The 19861-nt window shown below is 39.7% G+C and overlaps 1 protein-coding gene across 3 annotated transcripts in view; it reads left to right on the plus strand.

Moving 5' to 3' along the window:
• Positions 1-2988: 2988 nt before the first annotated feature.
• The window catches only part of LOC117425621 (copine-8-like), a 158958-nt gene continuing 142085 nt past the window's right edge, over positions 2989-19861 (plus strand). For all 3 annotated transcript variants that reach the window (XM_059004003.1, XM_059004004.1, XM_034042739.2), the window contains exon 1: positions 2989-3357. In XM_059004003.1, coding sequence (XP_058859986.1) covers positions 3242-3357 — 116 coding nt within the window. In that variant the 5' untranslated portion in view covers positions 2989-3241. The remainder of the gene's footprint in view (positions 3358-19861) is intronic.

Raw genomic sequence — 19861 nt, forward strand, 5'->3', positions numbered from 1 at the left:
TTATTAAGGAATATTGCGGTTGTTGTTTTTTTTAGTGAGCTATTATGTAGAAATTTGAGCAGATGAAGTTTTCCAGTGCTGTGTCTACTCCAATCCCATCAATTCCAGTTTCTGTAACATTCACTATTTTTGAGGTTTGGCACAATGCTTTTCTTTTGCCCTCTCTCTTTAAATAGCACTGGTAATGTGAGGTAGGCTGATGTGTAAAGCATTTTTCTCAAGTCTCTCAAGTCTTAAGGTCGTATCTGCTTTAATACAATACAAACAGCAAATACATATTACCTGAATCAGTCAAGGCAAAGCAAAGAAGTCAGTGAGGTGGGTGCAAGTAATTTAAGCTTACACTTTTCTATAAAATAACTTCTAAAGAACCAATGAAGTAAAAATGAAAATTATTGATTTGAATAAAATTACAAGCAGAGCTAATCTATATGTTAATCAGTCAGGCTTTGATTTTCCCTAGCACCCACTAAAGAAATCAAAATTACCCTGAATAACAACAACCACAATAATAATAGTAATAATAGTAATCGCTATGTCGTATGTGGTTGTCTTGATGATTCAGCTGTGACTTCATAAGGAGCAGTTCCACACGCCTCACCAGAAGCAGAAACATGTCTGGGATCGGACCGGAGGAGAAAGTGTGGGAGTATTTTGATGTGATGAAGGATATACATGGTAGGTATCTTGTGATAACACCAGTTAATGTGTTTGAGACAATGCTGCTGCAGCAAAAACACATCCTTCAGCAGCAGCATCTCCTGAACCAGAGGCAGGACCTCCAGAACCATCTACATCTGCGTCCACAGAACTCTAACAGAAAGGTCCCTGGAAGGAGTTAGAAGGAGCTTCCACAGGATAAGCCGACTCACCCACAATATGCCTGTTGGGAGGAAGTATCTGCTTTTCCATGGCTAATTTGATTGTTTCTAAAGACACGTGCATTGTGTACAGGCCCTGCCCAACCTGCATTGGCATCAATTGATGTCATTTCATGGTCACAAATTCCTTGCAGTAAAATAGAAAGAGCCCCTTTTAAAATAACTGTCCTTTTCAATTTCTGGAGTCTTAATGGCTATGTGACAACCATCAATTTCACCAACAACTCCAGGAAACCCCCACTTCTCTTCAAATGCTGACATGTTTACCAGCATTATTAATGCTAGGTCACTAATAATACAGAGGTTATAGAGGACAACATGTTACACATGTCAAAGAATGCATAATGAGCACTAGCACTGGGTTTAGTCAGAATTTTAGCAACTGTATTCTGAACAAGCTACAAGCGGGATACCACGCATTTTGGGAGACCAGAAAAATGTGCATTACAATATCAATTCTAGATGAAACCAAGGCATGCATTAGTCTCTCGGCATCAGATACGGAAATAATTGGTCTAAGTTTGGCTATATTTCTCAAATGGTAAAAATATACTTTAGTAACATCCTTAATATGAGTCTCAAATGATAGCTCAGGATCAAAGTTGACCCCAAAACACTTAATTTCTAGTTTAAGTTTTGATGGGAGACTGCAAGGGTCGAGCTCATGTAATCCCACATTTCCTTTTAGTTGGTTCTGTGATCCCACTAGCATAACCTCTGTATTATCTGAATTCAACATTAGAAAATTCTGTCACATCCAATGCTTGATGTCTGTAATGCAAGTAGCTAGTAACACCCAGGCAGAAGAAATATAGCTGGGTATCATCAGTATAGCAATGGAAGTTCACGGATAATGTCACCCAACGGTAGCATATATAATGAAAACAGCAAGGGACCTGGGATAGAGCCCTGTGGAAACCACAAACAACTTCCAATAATGTCGATTTTGTTGGCATTGGAATTCTGTGATGACATTTTTTGAAAGTTAAACGACTGTTTTATTTATTTATTATTATTATTATTATTTTTTGTAAGTACTAACAAGTACTTGTGGAAACTACAGCTTGTGCTTAAGTTCTGTCTGTGTTGTCTGTACCTCAAATGTATCTCTCTGCATACAGAAATTAGATTCTTTATAGCATCTTTGGTTGTTGCTGGTCCAATTCTCTTGCCAGCACAGTCGTTAAGGGCTGCTGGTAAAATGTTTTCAAAATCATTGTCAACGGTTAGCATGCTTGTCTCGGGATATCTCATCAACCAAAACATCTCAAAGGCATAAAAGCAATGCATTTCTAGTCGCCATTTTTAAAGTCACTCAGCACTCCCTTGTAGCGGAATGTCAAGTCATTTAAACTGCGAGCGTCTGACACTCAGCGACTCAGTGACTTGACAGCACCCATAGACTCTTAATAACGATCAGATTCTGGAACTCTTCTGTTGGGAACCATTTCATTTAAAATTGAACGACATACATCAGTGTACTTGCTGGCTGTAGTCTGATCAACGTTTAATTCATGGATTATCCTCTTAGTAATAACAAACCACACTAAACTAGATTACTTATACATTTCCTCGCAGTTCAAAAATGCAGTTTTCAAAATCTTAAATCAGACAGCACAGATGAAGCAACTTTAATGTAATCCATACCTATAAAACTCTCAACCGTAAAATATGTTTGATGACTAAAGTACATTTTTTACTAGTTTCTGAGCATTTTTACAAAAACTGTACTGGCATTGCATTTATGGGCACTGCTGCTGAAATGATGCGACTGGGTTCCTTAGCGGCTCCATAGGAGATTGTCGCGCGTGACGGGAGCTGTCCAGCGTTACAGAGTGCTGGACCTGAGAATTCAAAGGTATATGACAATTACGTTACACCCTATCTTATTTAGGGTTAATTTAATTGAAGTTAAAATGCACAATACTATGTCTTAAATCGATTGACCTGGTGTTAAAAAAAATTGTCAACGGTGATTCAGAATTGATATTAATGTGTCGACACTGATGTACACTCATTGCACACTCCGGCATGGGCTGCATGTAATAATATGTGGGCGGGGTTTCTCGATTGCAGTCCCTCCACTGGGCTTTCACTGGAAGAAGCTTTCTTCACAGAAGTAGTTGTCTTGTGCTGGCAGAATTAGGCGCCGCGATCCCGTGCGCTGGGTAGAGCAATGCTGTAACTCGCCTCTGATAAACATTTTCACCTCGTTTTGCACCTTGCCATCCTTCCCAGGGATCACACAGGGGGCTGCCGACCGGGTTCCCTCTCTCTGTGTGAGGACTCCGTTTTGCGGCTTGGACTTTAGTATTTATTGGGGAAGCCTGTCTGGAGCAAGGAGCGACTCGGATCTTTGGATGCCCATGGAGGGAGACGTTATGGACAAACTGGATGATATGGCCTCTGTGAGTGAGTTTGACCCCATCACAGGCAATATTCCAGCCACCAAAGTCGAGATTACTGTGTCTTGCAGGTAAGGGTCTATTAATGGACCTAGTCCATGCCAGTTATGAGTGGACGTTTGTATTTTTTTTAATACTAGTATTACAAAAGCAATACTACTACTACTAGTATATTGAACAGCTGTTTTAATTGTGTCTTATGCATCATTATATCGTCACTGTGTGAATTCGTTTACTTTTAGTTCCCTCTCAGGTTTTTGCATCACTCCATTTCATTAGCAGGATAGGAGGTGTAAGGATGTCTGTACCGGTTTTATTTTGCATGCCAGAAAGGGTTCAGCAGCTTCTGTTCAGAATAAGGGTGGTATGCAAGCATCTTGCCAGGTATTTCAAACCCAGCTGGTTTAGTGGAGTCCTGTAAAACACGAATACTGATGTCAAGTAATGTACATGACACAGAGCTTTACTCAACACTCCAGGTATTCGGTCCCTTACATTACTAATACACTTACGTTCTTCAACATGAGTTCACTGTAATTCTGGAGAGAATGTTTTGGTAGTCCTGTGAATAGATCATACATTGCAAATACAAGAGGTTGGACAATGTAGATCTTCCACGGAGAAGCAGAAAGGTTATCTATCTATCTATCTATCTATCTATCTATCTATCTATCTATCTATCTATCTATCTATAATAAATGGGCTTCAGTGAGTTACAGGAAAATAATTCCATCTAGGGTTTCTGTGACATCTTAAATTACGAGACCGAAGGTCGAGTAAACTGTCACACAAACCCGAGCTGGAATTGTTTTCCTGTAACTCACTGAAAAGGTCCATTTATTATTATTTTTTTATAATACATGGATACCCTTGTGAAGCTAATATTAAAGAAGACGAGGTTCAGCAGTACAGTTGTTTTTCAGCGCTGTACAGATGTTCTATGTCGTTATCCGTTAGTGCTTCAGTTTTATTTGGATGATTGCCTTTACCTTGTTTTAATTTCCCGTTCCTCTCCAGTTTCTCTGAGATACTAATGTACCAGCTTTACATCTTTTTTTTTTTTTAACATATTTTCATTTTGTTGATCATTAATGAACATTTCTGTACTGTGGTTGTTTTCAAGTGATTGAAAACGAGACATTCTGTGTTTGAATTGAAAGTGATGGTCCCGAGGAGTTGAATGGGTCAAAGCTCAAGCACATTTTCCTTTAGAGGAATTATCACTTTTTGAAGTCACTACTGTGGTATGCCTTTTTAGAATGGCTCAGGATGCAAATATAGCCTCACAGACACACACACACACACACACACACACACACACACACACACACATATCAATAAAAAGAAAGTGGACATTTATGAAGGAAACATAAGGAGACCTGCTCCACTGCGAGGTATCTTCTGAGCAGAACTCCACACACCTAGCGGGAAATAAATATGCGAACACAAGGTGCTGGTAATAACCAATTTGACCACTAGGAGGCAGCAGTGTTTTAAAGGGATTTTTGTTATTGCACTATCACTCGTTTCATAAATATACAATTAGAAGTAGAAATAAAACCCTATTAAGACACATTCACTGTATATATTCACATTATATCTTTATTTTTTACTCTAATTTAAATATATATATATATATATATATATATATATATATATATATATATATATATATATATATATATATATATACTGTATATATACGTTTCATTTAAACTGTATAGCCTGTAAATGACAACTCTGTACCGAAATCCTATACACAAGAAACAGTATTGTAAAAGTTAGTAACCAGGATTTAAATGCTACTGCAGTACAACAGAGTTTTTGGAGACTCCCTGTTTTTGTTTTATCATATGGCTTTAACTAGCCCAGTAACCAGCTGATGCATTCAGTTTTCTTATTGTGTGCCAACACATTGCTGCTGCTGGACTGGTTTCAAGTCTTTGCCCCTTGCAGGATGTCCAATGGAAACTCAAGTCTGTGAGGTTGAAATGTCTTTAGTTGGTGTTTGTTTGTTCTGGATATCAAAAACAAAATAAAATCCATTCCAGGAATAAACACAGCTCCTGTATCGGAGAGCAAATGGTCTTTTTTGCTATTTTATTAGAAATCTAAAGGTATTCTCACACAGCTGCCTCTTATTTGCTGCCCTTCATTTTGCATGCTGCTGGAATCGATGGCTTGACCTCAATCATTGAGGGAGGAAATTGTAAACAGAAAGCCTAACTGTCTGCTTGTTACAATGCCAAGCGGGACTCTTGCAGAAAAAGGATCTGCTCAATTCCGTGGTCATGTGCTTGTATGCCTGTATTCTGATGGTTTTTGCTGGCAAACTGTTTCTAAGATGCTATACAGATTAAGGGAGGCCAAATTATCCAAGAACAACAAAAAAGGCAATGACAGACACTTTCATTCATATTGAACTGCATTTTAATCATCAACTGACTTTCATTAAAAAAAACATGTTCATGTAATAAGTGATGAGTCAGAGCTTTGTGAATGGGGACCTTCTAATGCACAGCCAGGCTCCTTCAATGCACTGCTGAGCTCTGGTGTGTATGGACCAGTCAGATACACATCCTGCACAGGGACTCAGCATGGCAGTCAGTGTGAACAGGGCTGGTCTTTAATACAGATTACATTGTATTATTAATAATGGTCATCCAGCTGTACATTGCGATGTATTTCACTTGTCATAATAAGTGGCAACAGAATAAATGCAGAAAAGAAAAAACAGTAGATGTTTTTTTTTTTTTTTTAATTTAGTAGTCACCAATTAATTTTTACCTAGTTTTTTCCCAATTTGAAATGCCCAATTGTATTTAGACTCAGCCCACCGCTGCCACCCCTGCACTGACTCGGGAGCGGCGAAGATGAACACACGCTGTCCTCCAAAACATGTGCCGTCAGCCGACTGCTTCTTTTCGCTCTGCAGGCCTGCCATGCAGCCAGCCCAGAGCTACAGTGTCGGAGGACAACACAGCTCTGGGCAGCTTACAGGCAAGCCCGCAGGCGCCCAGTGCCGGCGCCAGTCTACAGGGGTCACTGGTGCGTGGTGAGCCAAGGCACCCTGGCTGACCTAAACCCTCCCCACTGGGCGGCACTCGGCCAATTGTGCGGTGCCCCCTGGGAGCTCCCACCCACGGTCAGCAATGGAATAGCCTGGACTCGAACCGGCGACGTCCAGGCTATAGGGCGCATCCTGCACTCCACGCAGAGTGCCGTTACCGGATGCGCCACTCGGGAGCCCCTAGTAGATGTTGTTTTTTCTAGGGTTTTCTGTGGCCGTTGCTAATTTAGATGCTAATTCTCCAAGTCCAAGAGGGTGATCATGTCCAATGATTTAGACACTGTTGGGTGCAGACCTTGCTTGACAGTGCGTTTGAGACTAAGGCACTGCAAGTCAAAGAACAGTGAAAGATACATCCATGTATCACTTGAGTAATGAAGATCGCCTGGCTGCTATCAGCATGATTGAAGGCGGCCTGTCTGTGAGAGAAGTTGCCCAGAGAATGAGATGTTCTGCTTCAACAATCAGCAGACTAGTCCAGAGAAACCAGGAAACCGTCTGTGTGAGGGACAGGCCACGTCCTGGAAGGCAGAGGGTCACCACACCGGCCCAGGACCGTTATGCTGACTATTGCATTGTTCAAGCTAACCGGTGGGGCAGTGGAAGTGTGATGATGTGGGGAGGAATCTCCTTTAAAACAAGAACACCTTTGTTGCAGATTGAGGACAAACTTACTGCTCAGCGATACATTGACAAAGTCCTTGAGGAAACAGTTTTTCCGTTCCTGCAAGCCTTTCCGAAAGTATCAATTTTCCAGCAGGACCATGCAAGACCACATAGTTCTAGTATTACAATTGCACACCAAACAATGTTGAGGTTTTGCTGTGGCCAGCATTTTCTCCTGACCTGAGTCCAATAGAACATCTGAGGGACCAAATCACCAGTGCCATCCACAGGAGAAAACCGCGACCAGCCAACCTTCATCAGCTGGCTGCAGCTGCACAGGAAGAGTGGTGGAACATCCCACAGCAGTCTATCTAGAGGCTGATCAGGTCTCTGCATCAATGCTGCCAGGATTGTGTTAATGCTCAGGGAGGTCATGTCCGATACTAACTTTGTAATGTCACGTTTCATACTGAAAACTTATGATTTTTTGATCTGTATTTTTGTTCACATTTTATGTGATTTTGTTTGATATCTATGTTTAAAATATTTGATTAAATACATTAGACCTGAGTGTTGTATTTCTTTTGTGCATCAGTATATATATATATATATATATATATATATATATATATATATATATGACCTTTGCATTGTACATGTGTTTGCCGAAAGATAATGCAGGGGCAATGTGGCAACCGCGGATTGAAGAAGAAATGGTTGCAACCAAGGGTGCATGACTGAAGGTACAAAAGGGGACGTCCCCTTGTATACTGCCAATCATGACCCCTTGGTTAACGATTGCAACCGCTCCTCCAATCCGCATCTGCCACATCGTTTCCCTTCCGGGTCGATGATTTAGTGTACCATAGCTCTGCCCCCTTTCTAGATGGCTGACTTCCGCCTAACCCTGGGAATTAATTGTCTGGCCATCCAGTCCAGGGCACTCTGTTCCCTTTACACAGCGCCCTCACAGGTCGGGAGGGAGATCTATCACCAAGAAACATTCTGTCTCTGTCACAATCAGTAATCTGTGCAGTCTTTACTACAGAAGCACCTGCCCTCTGAGCTCCTACTGTCAGCCTGTCAGATCCGCTGTCACATGTGCATTGTTTCATTTTCTTTGTATATAGTCTCCCATTGGGTATTCATGTACTGCATGACTTCAAGATGTACAAATAACATTGTGACATCTTCTCAAGTAAGAGTACTACAGTAAGAAGCTTACATGCTGCTGTTTCTCTCCATAGACCCAACACACATGTCACATGACATGGAACGAGACAAACACATTAGTGGAAATGTTTTCTGTGCAGCAATCAGCTGGAGATAAAGAAGAAAACAATGACTTTGTAGGTGTATTTGCTCCCCACTGAAATCTTAATTGAAAATTGACAGGACTGTCCCCAGACCCCTCACCATATGCTGCCTTTATGCAGGTTACACAACCTGGCACTGTGTGTGTCACAGTACAGTAAATCACTGCAACTGTGCAAGCTTTCTTTGTAGAAACAAATGAATAAATCAATTTTCTGTTTGAAAGACAGAAAAAAGACCCTGAGCGGGGGAGAAATCGAGTCAGAAAGAGCTTAGCAAGTTTTTACAAGATGAAAAATTCATGCAGATGGATTTAGTTGTTTTTTTTCTTATAGATTATACAGTAACAATGTTCAATGCATGTTTATGAAGACGGAAAGCATCAGCGGCAATATATCTTTTTAAAACAGTTTCATCTGCACAGTAAATCGATATGAACAAGCACACAGTTTAACTGCCCTGAGGTAGAAGGAGCTAGATTAGAAGTTCTGTCTTGTGTCGTGTGAAAGCGGTTGGCATTACACAACAAAGGAAAGCAATTAAAGAGTAGAAGAGCCTCCTGGTCCCACTGATGTTCTCGGAATGAATGACACGTGTAGCAGCAGCCTGAGCCTGGCAACCTATCTGACAGCTTAATGCTCAATAGAGTACAGTACAGATAGATCAACCTTCATCGAGCTCCACTGGGCCACGAGCCAGACAACTCACCAATGTGTCATGCCAGGGTTCCTGATAATGCCAACTTACTGCAGTCTCCAGTGTCTGAATACAGTGACAGTGTCATAACGACAGACAGGATTACATTTATGGGAGACTCGTGTCTTGTTTTATCCGTCAGAGTGTATTTTTTTCCCATTATGGCATGTTTGTATCTATTAATAACAGCGACTCATCGCTATGCAGGGTTTTTTGTTCTGTTTAGTTTTTTGTCTACAGTGTTTATTGCCACATTCTGCTTTCGATTCAGAAATTTACATTTAAATGAAACCTCCTTAAAGAGGGAACTCGAGACATACAAGAGCAATTCAGTGTGTGTAAATATTGATGAATATTCAGTGAACAGTAGGGCTGACACCACGGTACCTAATCAATACCCAGGGCAAGGCTAATGCTACCAAATGAACCCTCAAACCCAATTTGACAGGACAAGCCATCCTGGCGACTACACCACTTACCATTTAAGGTACGCAATGAATTGACGGTTTCTTCTCAAAATACATCTGAGAGTGACTCAAGTATCACAAGGAAACTGGCAACTTGGCTGACCAGATATCAACCTGTCAGAAAATGTTAAACTCTGTTTTGTGCACCTCATTGCAAAAATAAGAAAGTTAGCATTATGTTTTGGGGGACACGGATACATTGAACCCTGTACACAGATGGAAATGTAGTGAGGAAACTAATACATGAAACTTTGGACAATTAAACAGTACAGAAAAAGGATTGATCAGGCTTGTCTTGCTGTAAATGGATTTGCTGTTTATTATCAGATATCAGATTTGCTGTCTGGAATACTTGGATTCGGAACACCAGGTTTAGACTCAAGAGTTCCATTCTTAGAGTTCTGAATGCTTTTCTTTTCTATTTATACAGTATGTACTCTACGTTCCATTTTTTTCTGCTGCAGTAATTTCTGCCCACTAGCAGAGATAAATGTCAGGCATAAATACTTTTCAATGTGTTGCTGTGTGGCTAATGACAACTAAATACAAGTGTTTAAATTTAGACCATTCAGCAGCAAAAATGTCACGCCATAGCATTTCAAAGAGTTCGATGGGCTCCATCTAGCAATATGTATTTTTGTGTGAAATTTAACACACATGATTTGCATTTTAGAAGGGAAAATTACCAATTATTATATGTAATTACAGTAATTTTCCAGCAATTATTGTTCATTAAATCACAGTCAATTTAATGGGGATCAGCGTTCTTTTATGTTTTACAGCTTCTTTAACCTGTAAAATACAGTTCTGTAGGGTTATTTTAGCTTGATGCAGTTTAATGTTGATTTTAACAATATTTAAAACATGATATTTTCTATGTTTGTATAACTAGACATACTGGGAGCTTCAGGTTGGACTGAATTGTAGTACAGACTGAATATGCCCTGAATATCAGACTTGTCTTCCGACAGTCTGAAACTCGCTGTCTCCGTTTGTTTTAACACGACTCTTATCCCGAACGTTGTTTCCATCATAAAATGAAACACTTTTCAGCTGTTTTCCAACAGGTGGAATAGGTGTAATTTCTATATCGGAAACAAAAACACATTGGAAATGTGAAAAAACGTCATGTTATCAAAAGTGCCCAGCCATTTAAAGTGGAGCTATCAAAAACACAAGCCAAGTTTCAAGAAACAATTGGGGCAACCTTGCATAGCACAAAGCAAATAGTCACAACTGTCAAAGTGGTGGGGGCCAAGGCTGCCCCAATTGTTTCTACTAACTTAACTTGATGCTTTTATTGTTCCTGAAACCAGATGTGCCTATTTGCTTTGTGCTGGGCAAGGTTGCCCCAATTATACACATCAATAAAATACATTTAATTATTTTTTTGCAATATAAACCCTGTGTGCTTCCAATGCAGCTACCCTAGCTTTCACACCAACAAGGTTGTCCTTCTATTTTACAACACTTGCAAGTAGTACAGCAGTAAAGTTACAGTAACGAGACAAACAAGATTTTGTAAATCATGATTATGTGTTATCCCGATTGTATTGAAAGCTTTCATCTGATTTTGTAAATCATGATTATGTGTTATCCCGATTGTATTGAAAGCTTTCATCTGATTTTGTAAATCATGATTATGTGTTATCCCGATTGTATTGAAAGCTTTCATCTGATTTTGTAAATCATGATTATGTGTTATCCCGATTGTATTGAAAGCTTTCATCTGATTTTGCAAACTATCATAATAAGCTTGATCCGTTCATTTAGTATATTGTAACGTTTTCATGTTTAGGAAGTAGTACTCAGGGAGACAATGTTGAATTCTCAAAATGTGTGTTTTATTTGAAACTACAGAGAATTCCTGTCAGGGGCCGGAATTCACGGCACCAAAATAATAACCCTAAGTTTTGGTTTTCACGCTCTCTCAGTCGCTCACAGTTTCTCATTCAAGTTCAGCGTTAGACTGTCTCCAGTCCCCAGGCTCATGCACCCCCTTATATATCCTCCAGTCGTTTAACACCACTGTCGGGCTCATCAACCAGTCACATCCATGCTCTGCAACCCCGAAAACAGAAACACACATTCTCCCCACTCATTCACTCACTCCCCCTTCCCATGCTAAGTAACGGCTTGACCTGTTCCCCTTAAATTACATGGAACATAAAAGACAGATGAGACAAACTGAACAGACAACAAGTCCTGCAACAAAGCAATTGTCTAGGTCGTTACAATATATTTTGCAATTTGAAAGTAAAAATACACAAAAGTCTTCACTAAAATACAATTGAACAAGAACTGTTGAGTATATTTATTTTCATTTCATACGATATTAAATGGCAGTGTTTATATCTGATAGTGAAAAAGAAAGAAAAATATCAAGATAGATAAAGAAAGAAAGACATGTCTATGTATTGATTTATGTATTCATTTATTTCAATGCTTATTAATCTATTTATTTATTTTTGTTTACGACTGTAAGTCGCCCTGGACAAGGGCATCTGCTAATAAATAAATAATAATAATAATAATTTACCAAATATATAGGCTATCCTTCAGCATAGCTAATTCTCTGAAATTAACGTTCCTTTTTATATAGTATCAAGAGGAACCATGCTTCCTTGCGTCACTAGGGACCACAATGAGCTTCACACTGACAGGAAACCAACATTTTTCAGAGATCAAGATCAGAATCTCAGAATGATGATGATGATGATGATGATGATGATGATGATGATGAAATGAAGATGACTCGAAAAATCTCCCAAATCTCCAAAATGTAAAAAAGAAGTCCTGAGAATTTTCGGCTGGCTGACCTAATTTTCAAAATACTGCTTGTGTTCTCAAACTAATCGTATACCACTGATAATAACGCAACACGTTTGCAAACTGGTTATAATTTCAAATCCCATGCATGCCAGACTTTTTTTATTTATATTTTATGCAGGCAAATGTTCAATTTTAAAAGGAGGCTGTGTGGTCCAGTGGTTAAAGAAAAGGACTTGTAACCAGCAGGTCTCCGGTTCAAATCCCACCTCAGCCTCTGACTCATTGTGTGACCCTGAGCAAGTCACTTAACCTCCTTGTGCTCCGTCTTTCGGGTGAGACGTAGTTGTAAGTGACTGTGCAGCTGATGCATAGTTCACACACCCTAGTCTCTGTAAGTTGCCTTGGATAAAGGCATCTGCTAAATAAACAAATAATAATAAAACAGAAATGAATAATTTAATATATATGATACAGACGTCACAGTAAGTGTGTTCCCCAGTGTATTTCCATTTTGACAAAACAAGTTAATTGTCATTAAACTCGGATGTCCTGTAATATACATATGCGTGGATAAAAACTGCAAAAAAAAAATAAAACACTGGGAGGAAAAGGACAGTCTTACCTTACTTTGGCGACTTATTTATCTTACTGTATGACAGGTATTGACCTTTTTTCTACATATAAACCTAAGAGTGTTGGGAACTACACAGTAAAAGTGAAATGGTGCTTTTGGGTGATTTACTTTTGCTGCGCCAATACCCTGAAAACATGTAAACTATCCTTGCTGTGTAGAGAGTCTGGCAGTTCTCGCTGATAACTTGGCGCAAGGAACTACTTTTCCTCTCAATAAAAGTATTTAAATGGAACACCTACCTGTTTATGTTAATGATGCAAATGACAGTTTTTACGTCATTTCAGGATTTCAATCAATGGACAGGTGGGATTGAAAAAGGTAGCAAAGGCAGAGAAAAACAAAACAGACGCTTGTTTCATGAGATACCGAGAAAGAAGAGAAGATACATTTAATAGAACACAATAATAAAGCAACGTCAGGACAGAGAGAAGCAAAGCAAAGTTAGAGAGCTCCTATTTTAATGTAACTTTTTTTTAATGTATACTGTATTAAATTATAGTTTCGGTAATGGAGGATATTTTATGCCAAAATGAAAAATAGGTAAATGAATTAATTAAAGCATAAATAAATATATAAATAAATAAATACATGTTGAAATGAATATACAGACATGTATTTATTTATTCATATATTTGTTTATTTATTCATGTATGTATTTGGTTATTTGTTTATTTTGCCATAGCAGCTACATTATCTCTTTCATCCTCTAAAATCGCAGCAATCTCTAGCACATTGGGCTCCATCACCAAAGTAGTCACTGCGCCCACATTATTATTATTATTATTATTATTATTATTATTATTATTATTATTATTATTATTTACAGACGTGCTCAAATTTGTTGGTACCCCTCCACAAAAAACGAAGAATGCACAATTTTCTCTGAAATAACTTGAAACTGACAAAAGTAATTGGCATCCACCATTGTTTATTCCATATTTAATCGAAATCAGACTTTGCTTTTGATTTTTTTATTCAACATAATATTGTAAATAATAAAACAAATGAAAATGGCATGGACAAAAATGACGGGACCGCTAACCTAATATTTTGTTGCACAACCTTTAGAGGCAATCACTGCAATCAAACGTTTTCTGTAGCTCTCAATGAGACTTCTGCACCTGTTAACAGGTAATTTGGCCCACTCTTCCTGAGCAAACTACTCCAGCTGTCTCAGGTTTGATGGGTGCCTTCTACAGACTGCAAGTTTCAGCTCTTTCCATAGATGTTCGATAGGATTCAGATCAGGACTCATAGAAGGCCACTTCAGAATAGTCCAATGTTTTGTTCTCATCCATTCTTGGGTGCTTTTAGCTGTGTGTTTTGGGTCATTATCCTGTTGGAGGACCCATGACCTGCGACTGAGACAGAGCTTTCTGACACTGGGCAGTACGTTTCGCTCCAGAATGCCTTGATAGTCTTGAGATTTCATTGTGCCCTGCACAGATTCAAGGCACCCTGTGCCAGGCGCAGCAAAGCAGCCCCAAAACATAACCGAGCCTCCTCCATGTTTCACTGTAGGTATGGTGTTCTTTTCTTTGAAAGCTTCATTTTTTCGTCTGTGAACATAGAGCTGATGTGACTTGCCAAAAAGCTCCAGTTTTGACTCATCTGTCCAAAGGACATTCTCCCAGAAGGATTGTGGCTTGTCAATATGCATTTTAGCAAATTCCAGTCTGGCTTTTTTTATGTTTTTCTGTCAAAAGTGGAGTCCTCCTGGGTCTTCTTCCATGGAGCCCACTTTCGCTCAAAAAGCGACAGATGGTGCGATCAGAAACTGACGTACCTTCACCTTGGAGTTCAGGTAGTATCTCTTTGGCAGTTATCCTTGATTCTTTTTCTACCATTCGCACTATCCTTCTGTTCACTCTGGGGTCGATTTTCCTCTTGCGGCCGCGCCCAGGGAGGTTGGCTACAGTTCCATGGACCTTAAACTTCGTAATAATATTTGCAACTGTTGTCACAGGAACATCAAGCTGCTTGGAGATGGTCTTGTAGCCTTTACCTTTACCATGCTTGTCTATTATATTCTTTCTGATCTCCTCAGACAACTCTCTCCTTTGCTTTCTCTGGTCCATGTTCAGTGTGGTGCACACAATGATACCAAACAGCACAGTGACTACTTTTCTCCATTTAAATAGGCTGAATGACTGATTACAAGATTGGAGACATGTGTGATACTAATTAAAGAAACTAATTAGTTTGAAATATCACTATAATCCAATTATTTATTATCTTTTCTAAGGGGTACCAACAAATGTGTCCAGGCCATTTTAGAATATCTTTGTAGAATAAGCAATAATTCATCTCTTTTCACAGCTTCTTTGCTTTATTCTATGACATACCAAAGGCATGCAAGTATACATGATAAAATAGCTTTTCATTTCATCACTTTTCAGGAGGAATGAAGCATTATTTCAATGAGCTGTAAGGGTACCAACAAATTTGAGCACGTCTGTATTTCTTAGCAGACGCCCTTATCCAGGGCGACTTACAATCGCAAGCAAATACAAATACATTCAAGTGTTACAATACAAGTAATACAATAAGGCAAGAAATACAATAATTTTTGTGTGTGACAAACCACAATTCAATAATACAGCAGATAATAGTGATAGTTACATCAGGATATGATTAAATAGTGATAGCTACATCAGGATATGATTAAGTACAAAATACTACAGGTTAAACACTTGGCAGATTACAATATTCTGAAGTACAGGATTAAATGCAGTAAAATAGGGGGCAGATAAGAGCGAAATAAAGCACATTTAAATGAAGGGTGATAGTGTCCCAGGATACAACAGAGGAGTTCTACAGGTGCTGTTTGAAGAGGTGAGTCTTAAGTCGGCGCCGGAATGTGGTCAGGGACTGGGCAGTCCTGACATCTGTAGGAAGGTCGTTCCACCACTGCGGAGCAAGGGTGGAGAAGGAGCGGGCTCGGGAGGCAGGGGAGCGTAGCGGAGGTAGAGCCAGTCTTCCAGTGCAGGCGGAGCGGAGAGGTCGAGTGGGGGTGTAGGGAGAGATGAGGGTCTGGAGGTAGCTGGCCCACATCAGACCCTTTTTAGACGCAGCCTGTTTGAAATAGGTTATCATCTCCACAAGGACTCTTTGAAACAGGCGAACCACTTCAGACGGAAAATACTCAATCCCACCACACCAACCCTTTTGATTTTTGCATGAGGGGGTATGTTAATTAGATATTATTATTATTATTATTATTATTTATTTATTTCTTAGCAGACGCCCTTATCCAGGGCGACTTACAATCGTAAGCAAAAACCCACTTAACTTCCATAACATTCCTCATACTGTCGGAATTGGGGTTTTTCCACTGTTCTTATCTTTCCTGGCAATTTTTTATTTTTAATCAAAACACGAAAAACAGTCGGAACGTTAAAATCCCACCACAAAAGCCTCCACGATGGCCAGAAAAGCTTTCATATTCAGGGCCATAGAGACCAGTATCTGAGACTAGCTGTCTCTTCTCTCTGTGGGTCCCAGCCAACATTGTATCTGTCAAGCCTGTAAAACAAATCCATCTCCCTGTTGCTTGTTTCCAGTGTGTTGAACACATTAAACATTTTAAATAAAATCCTTTTGATGTTCATATTCAAATGCATTGAATTAGCTGGTCATACGGTTTGTTATTGTTTGGCACCAGAGTAGGGGGATAAGGGGGTAGGGAGGAATGCTGTTGGGTTGATCAAACACAATGGTGCAAAACCTGTAAATGTGCAGACCAACAAGCCTCTGAATCTTAAAGACTCTGCGCTGCTGTGTGATTCATTATTGTAGAGCTGCAACACACCAACAAAATCCCACGCTGCATCCCCTCCCCCAAAGATTGTCGCAACGACGGGTCCATGTATATTCTCTTACTGTTCAGGGAGTTCACACTTAGCAGCAGAGCACAAAGCAATTTGAGCTTGGCTTTCCTCCACTCTTTCTCAAGCAGCAACTGAAGCACAGGCGAGATTTCATTATCTAGCAGACTCCTTTAATAAAGCCTTCGAAAAAAGAACTGTCATCTGAACAAATGCTGTGTGTGTTTTTTTGGTGATAAATCTGTTGTTTCACTGGAGAAAGCTCCAGAGGGAAGGACTTCAGCAGCTCATACTGTAGAGGGCATGAGAGCAAGCATGAGTTCACAATCAATTAATAATACAATCCCATGAAACCTGCTGAAAATCTGCTTCAGTAAGTGTGGTAAAATGCAACTGTGTTAGAAAAATGACAAACTCATGTTACCTTATAGTAAGACAGTCCAACATTAGTGCTAATCAGCAGAAAAGCAAGCCTTAAGAGTTCATAGCAAGGCTATCTATAATATATTTAGGCAGCAACATTTTAAGATCTCAGTAGGGACCAGAGCAAATGTTACTAAAACAAAACACACACACACACACACACACACACACACACACACAGACACACACATTACATTGTTATATCATTTAGACAGCTTATTCTGTTTTAATGTTTTAGAGCCCATCTGCTGTGGGCTATTGCCTGCTAATGAACTTCCTGATTGGTGGATGCCATGTCTGTTCAAGGTGGAAAACCTATTGCTGAGCACATATACCACAACCAATCAAAAGTGCTATACACAGTTGTGTAACAGGGCGAGCAGCCCTGTACATTGTTTATTTATTTTTAGATCGGGGTCTCCCCCTCCGCCCCTGTGCAGTGTGTTTTTCTTTTGTATTTAGTTTTATTGTATTATATTTATGACGGCGTAGCGCCGTGTTTTGTTTATTTTTTAAAACGTGTCCTGGCAGAGGCGAGATCAGTGCTCGTCCTCTGCCAGGAGTAATTAATTAAAACTCGTGCAGAAGGTGGCCATCTCCCGAATGAATTAGTGGTCACCTGTTATAAAAAGCCTGCAGCTCTTTAGATCGGGGTGGGTGTTTGGAGTAGAGAGACGGAGAGCGAGAGGAATTTATTTGAAAGAAAACGAAACTAAATTTACAACATACAGGAACAGTGACAGCGACTGCCCAGCCTGACCTGTATGGTTTGTTTATTATTTATTGTTTATTTTGTGTGCGAGATTTGTGTTTGTTTACTCTTTTATTTTGCTCGGTGAGCGAGTGTTTTTTTTGTTTAAATATTTTATTTATTTTTGGTTGCATTAAATAAAACGGCGCCCGCGCCAATGCACAATACCTTTTTGTTGTTGTGGTCCCTTCTTCTGCCGTGACGTCAGACCCTCAGCCATTCCTGCCACAAGTTGTCACAAGGATGGCTTTGTGTGGCATGGGTGGTGATGTCAGACCAGGGAAGCAGTACACAGACAGATGGAGGTATGGGGCTAAAACGGCCGCAGCTGTATATTTATTAAATAATAAAACAAAAACACTTTTACAAAACACAAAAGAAAGGGCATATTGGCCAAAATAAAACAAACATAAACAATAATAATCGCTCCTAAAAACGAGTACCTTTCACTCTGTAGTCGGGTAGCATTTGCTCTCTCTTTCTCTATATTTACTTCCGTCTTCTAAGCTCTCTCAAGCTCTCCCTCTAATGAGCCTGGAGTGGCTGGAGCCTTAATTACCTATTAATCAAATAATTACCTTATTAAGGTTCCAGCCACATTCCCATGAGATTTTATAAGAGTGGGGATTTAACCCCATCCACCCAACTATACCTTATAAGTCTTTTTCGCCGGTCTCAAATAATAGATAACAATTAAAGATGGCCTTCGGCCGCCCGCATATTAACACATATAATAATAATACAAATGAAAACATAAATAAATATACACAAGGGGTGGGCACCCCGTCACAACAGTATAATGTGGAAAAGCCTGATCTCAAATTGAAATGCCCACTTGTGTGTAGCGAATGAAGAGATTTCAGAAGGAAAAAAACTGTATCTCTAATTGTGGCATACATTCCACATTCCTGGGACCGTGCAGGGGGAGGTGTGTTTAATTGTCCTCCCAGCACTGAGACACATCAGTGCCAGTAGCTGTAGCTGTATTAAAATAAATCCCCTTCCCTCTGACTGAGCCACACTGCTGCTGACTGCTGATAACCAGAATAACTGCAAAATTAAAAAAAGCTGAGAATGGATAATGGGTTTCCAATACTGTCCTGTATCATGCATGGATAATGGGTTTCCAATACTGTCCCGTATCATGCATGGATAATGGGTTTACAATATGGTTTTAGCTCACAGTATGCAGCAACATGTTTAAAACATCAAGCAATTAAAACATAAAAAGCAGCATTGCATTCATTCACAGTGATATTCCAACCAAGACCCATTCTGGAATTTCAGGCATAGTTATTGATTGCAATGATTCAATTCAAGTTTTTGATGAAATGTCACAAGTGGTGCAGTAGGGAGTAATATGCATTTAGAGTGGGGATTGGGAGCCAATTAGAGCCGTGGTAATGATGAGCCGTGCAGTGGCGAGGGAGGCTGCTGCAACTCCCTGCTGAGCTCACGCTGCTCCAGAGGAACCTGACACAGCTTTGTTCAGACACAGTGGCTCATTACTGTAACAAATAGTAGGATGCAAGAGATACTAGTTGAGGACTATGACAAAGGAACGAGATATTCCTGAACACAGCCTTGTCCAGTGCTGTGGTCTGCTTTGAAATGCAGTGGCATGTCATTTCTCTTTGATGAAGTCCTGAAGCACTGTATTGTATTTAGCTGAGCAGAATCGCTTCAGTGTCAATCTCGCTAGCTCTTTGGCTGTAATGGTTTTCTATTGTTTCTACTAAATTTAAACATGGAATATAACCGTATTTTTGTCTCTGCCTGGTGTTTTCCAAACATCTTACATGCTCTGCAGAGAAGCTTATGCATGGTTTGAGATGTTGCTTTTCAGCTTTGGAGCACCAAGTACCTTATAATCTAAATGGTGCTGGAAGTTCCTAAATAATCCTAAGAAGAGTCCCTATTAGGTCTTTATTAAGCATGAGATGGGTACAGATGTGCAGTGCTGTTCTGTCTGCACACTCGCCAGGTTTCAGGGCTGGTGTATGGAGGTGCTAACT

Source organism: Acipenser ruthenus, chromosome 29 (genome assembly GCF_902713425.1).
Source record: "Acipenser ruthenus chromosome 29, fAciRut3.2 maternal haplotype, whole genome shotgun sequence".
In the NCBI taxonomy this organism is placed as follows: Eukaryota; Metazoa; Chordata; class Actinopteri; order Acipenseriformes; family Acipenseridae; genus Acipenser; species Acipenser ruthenus.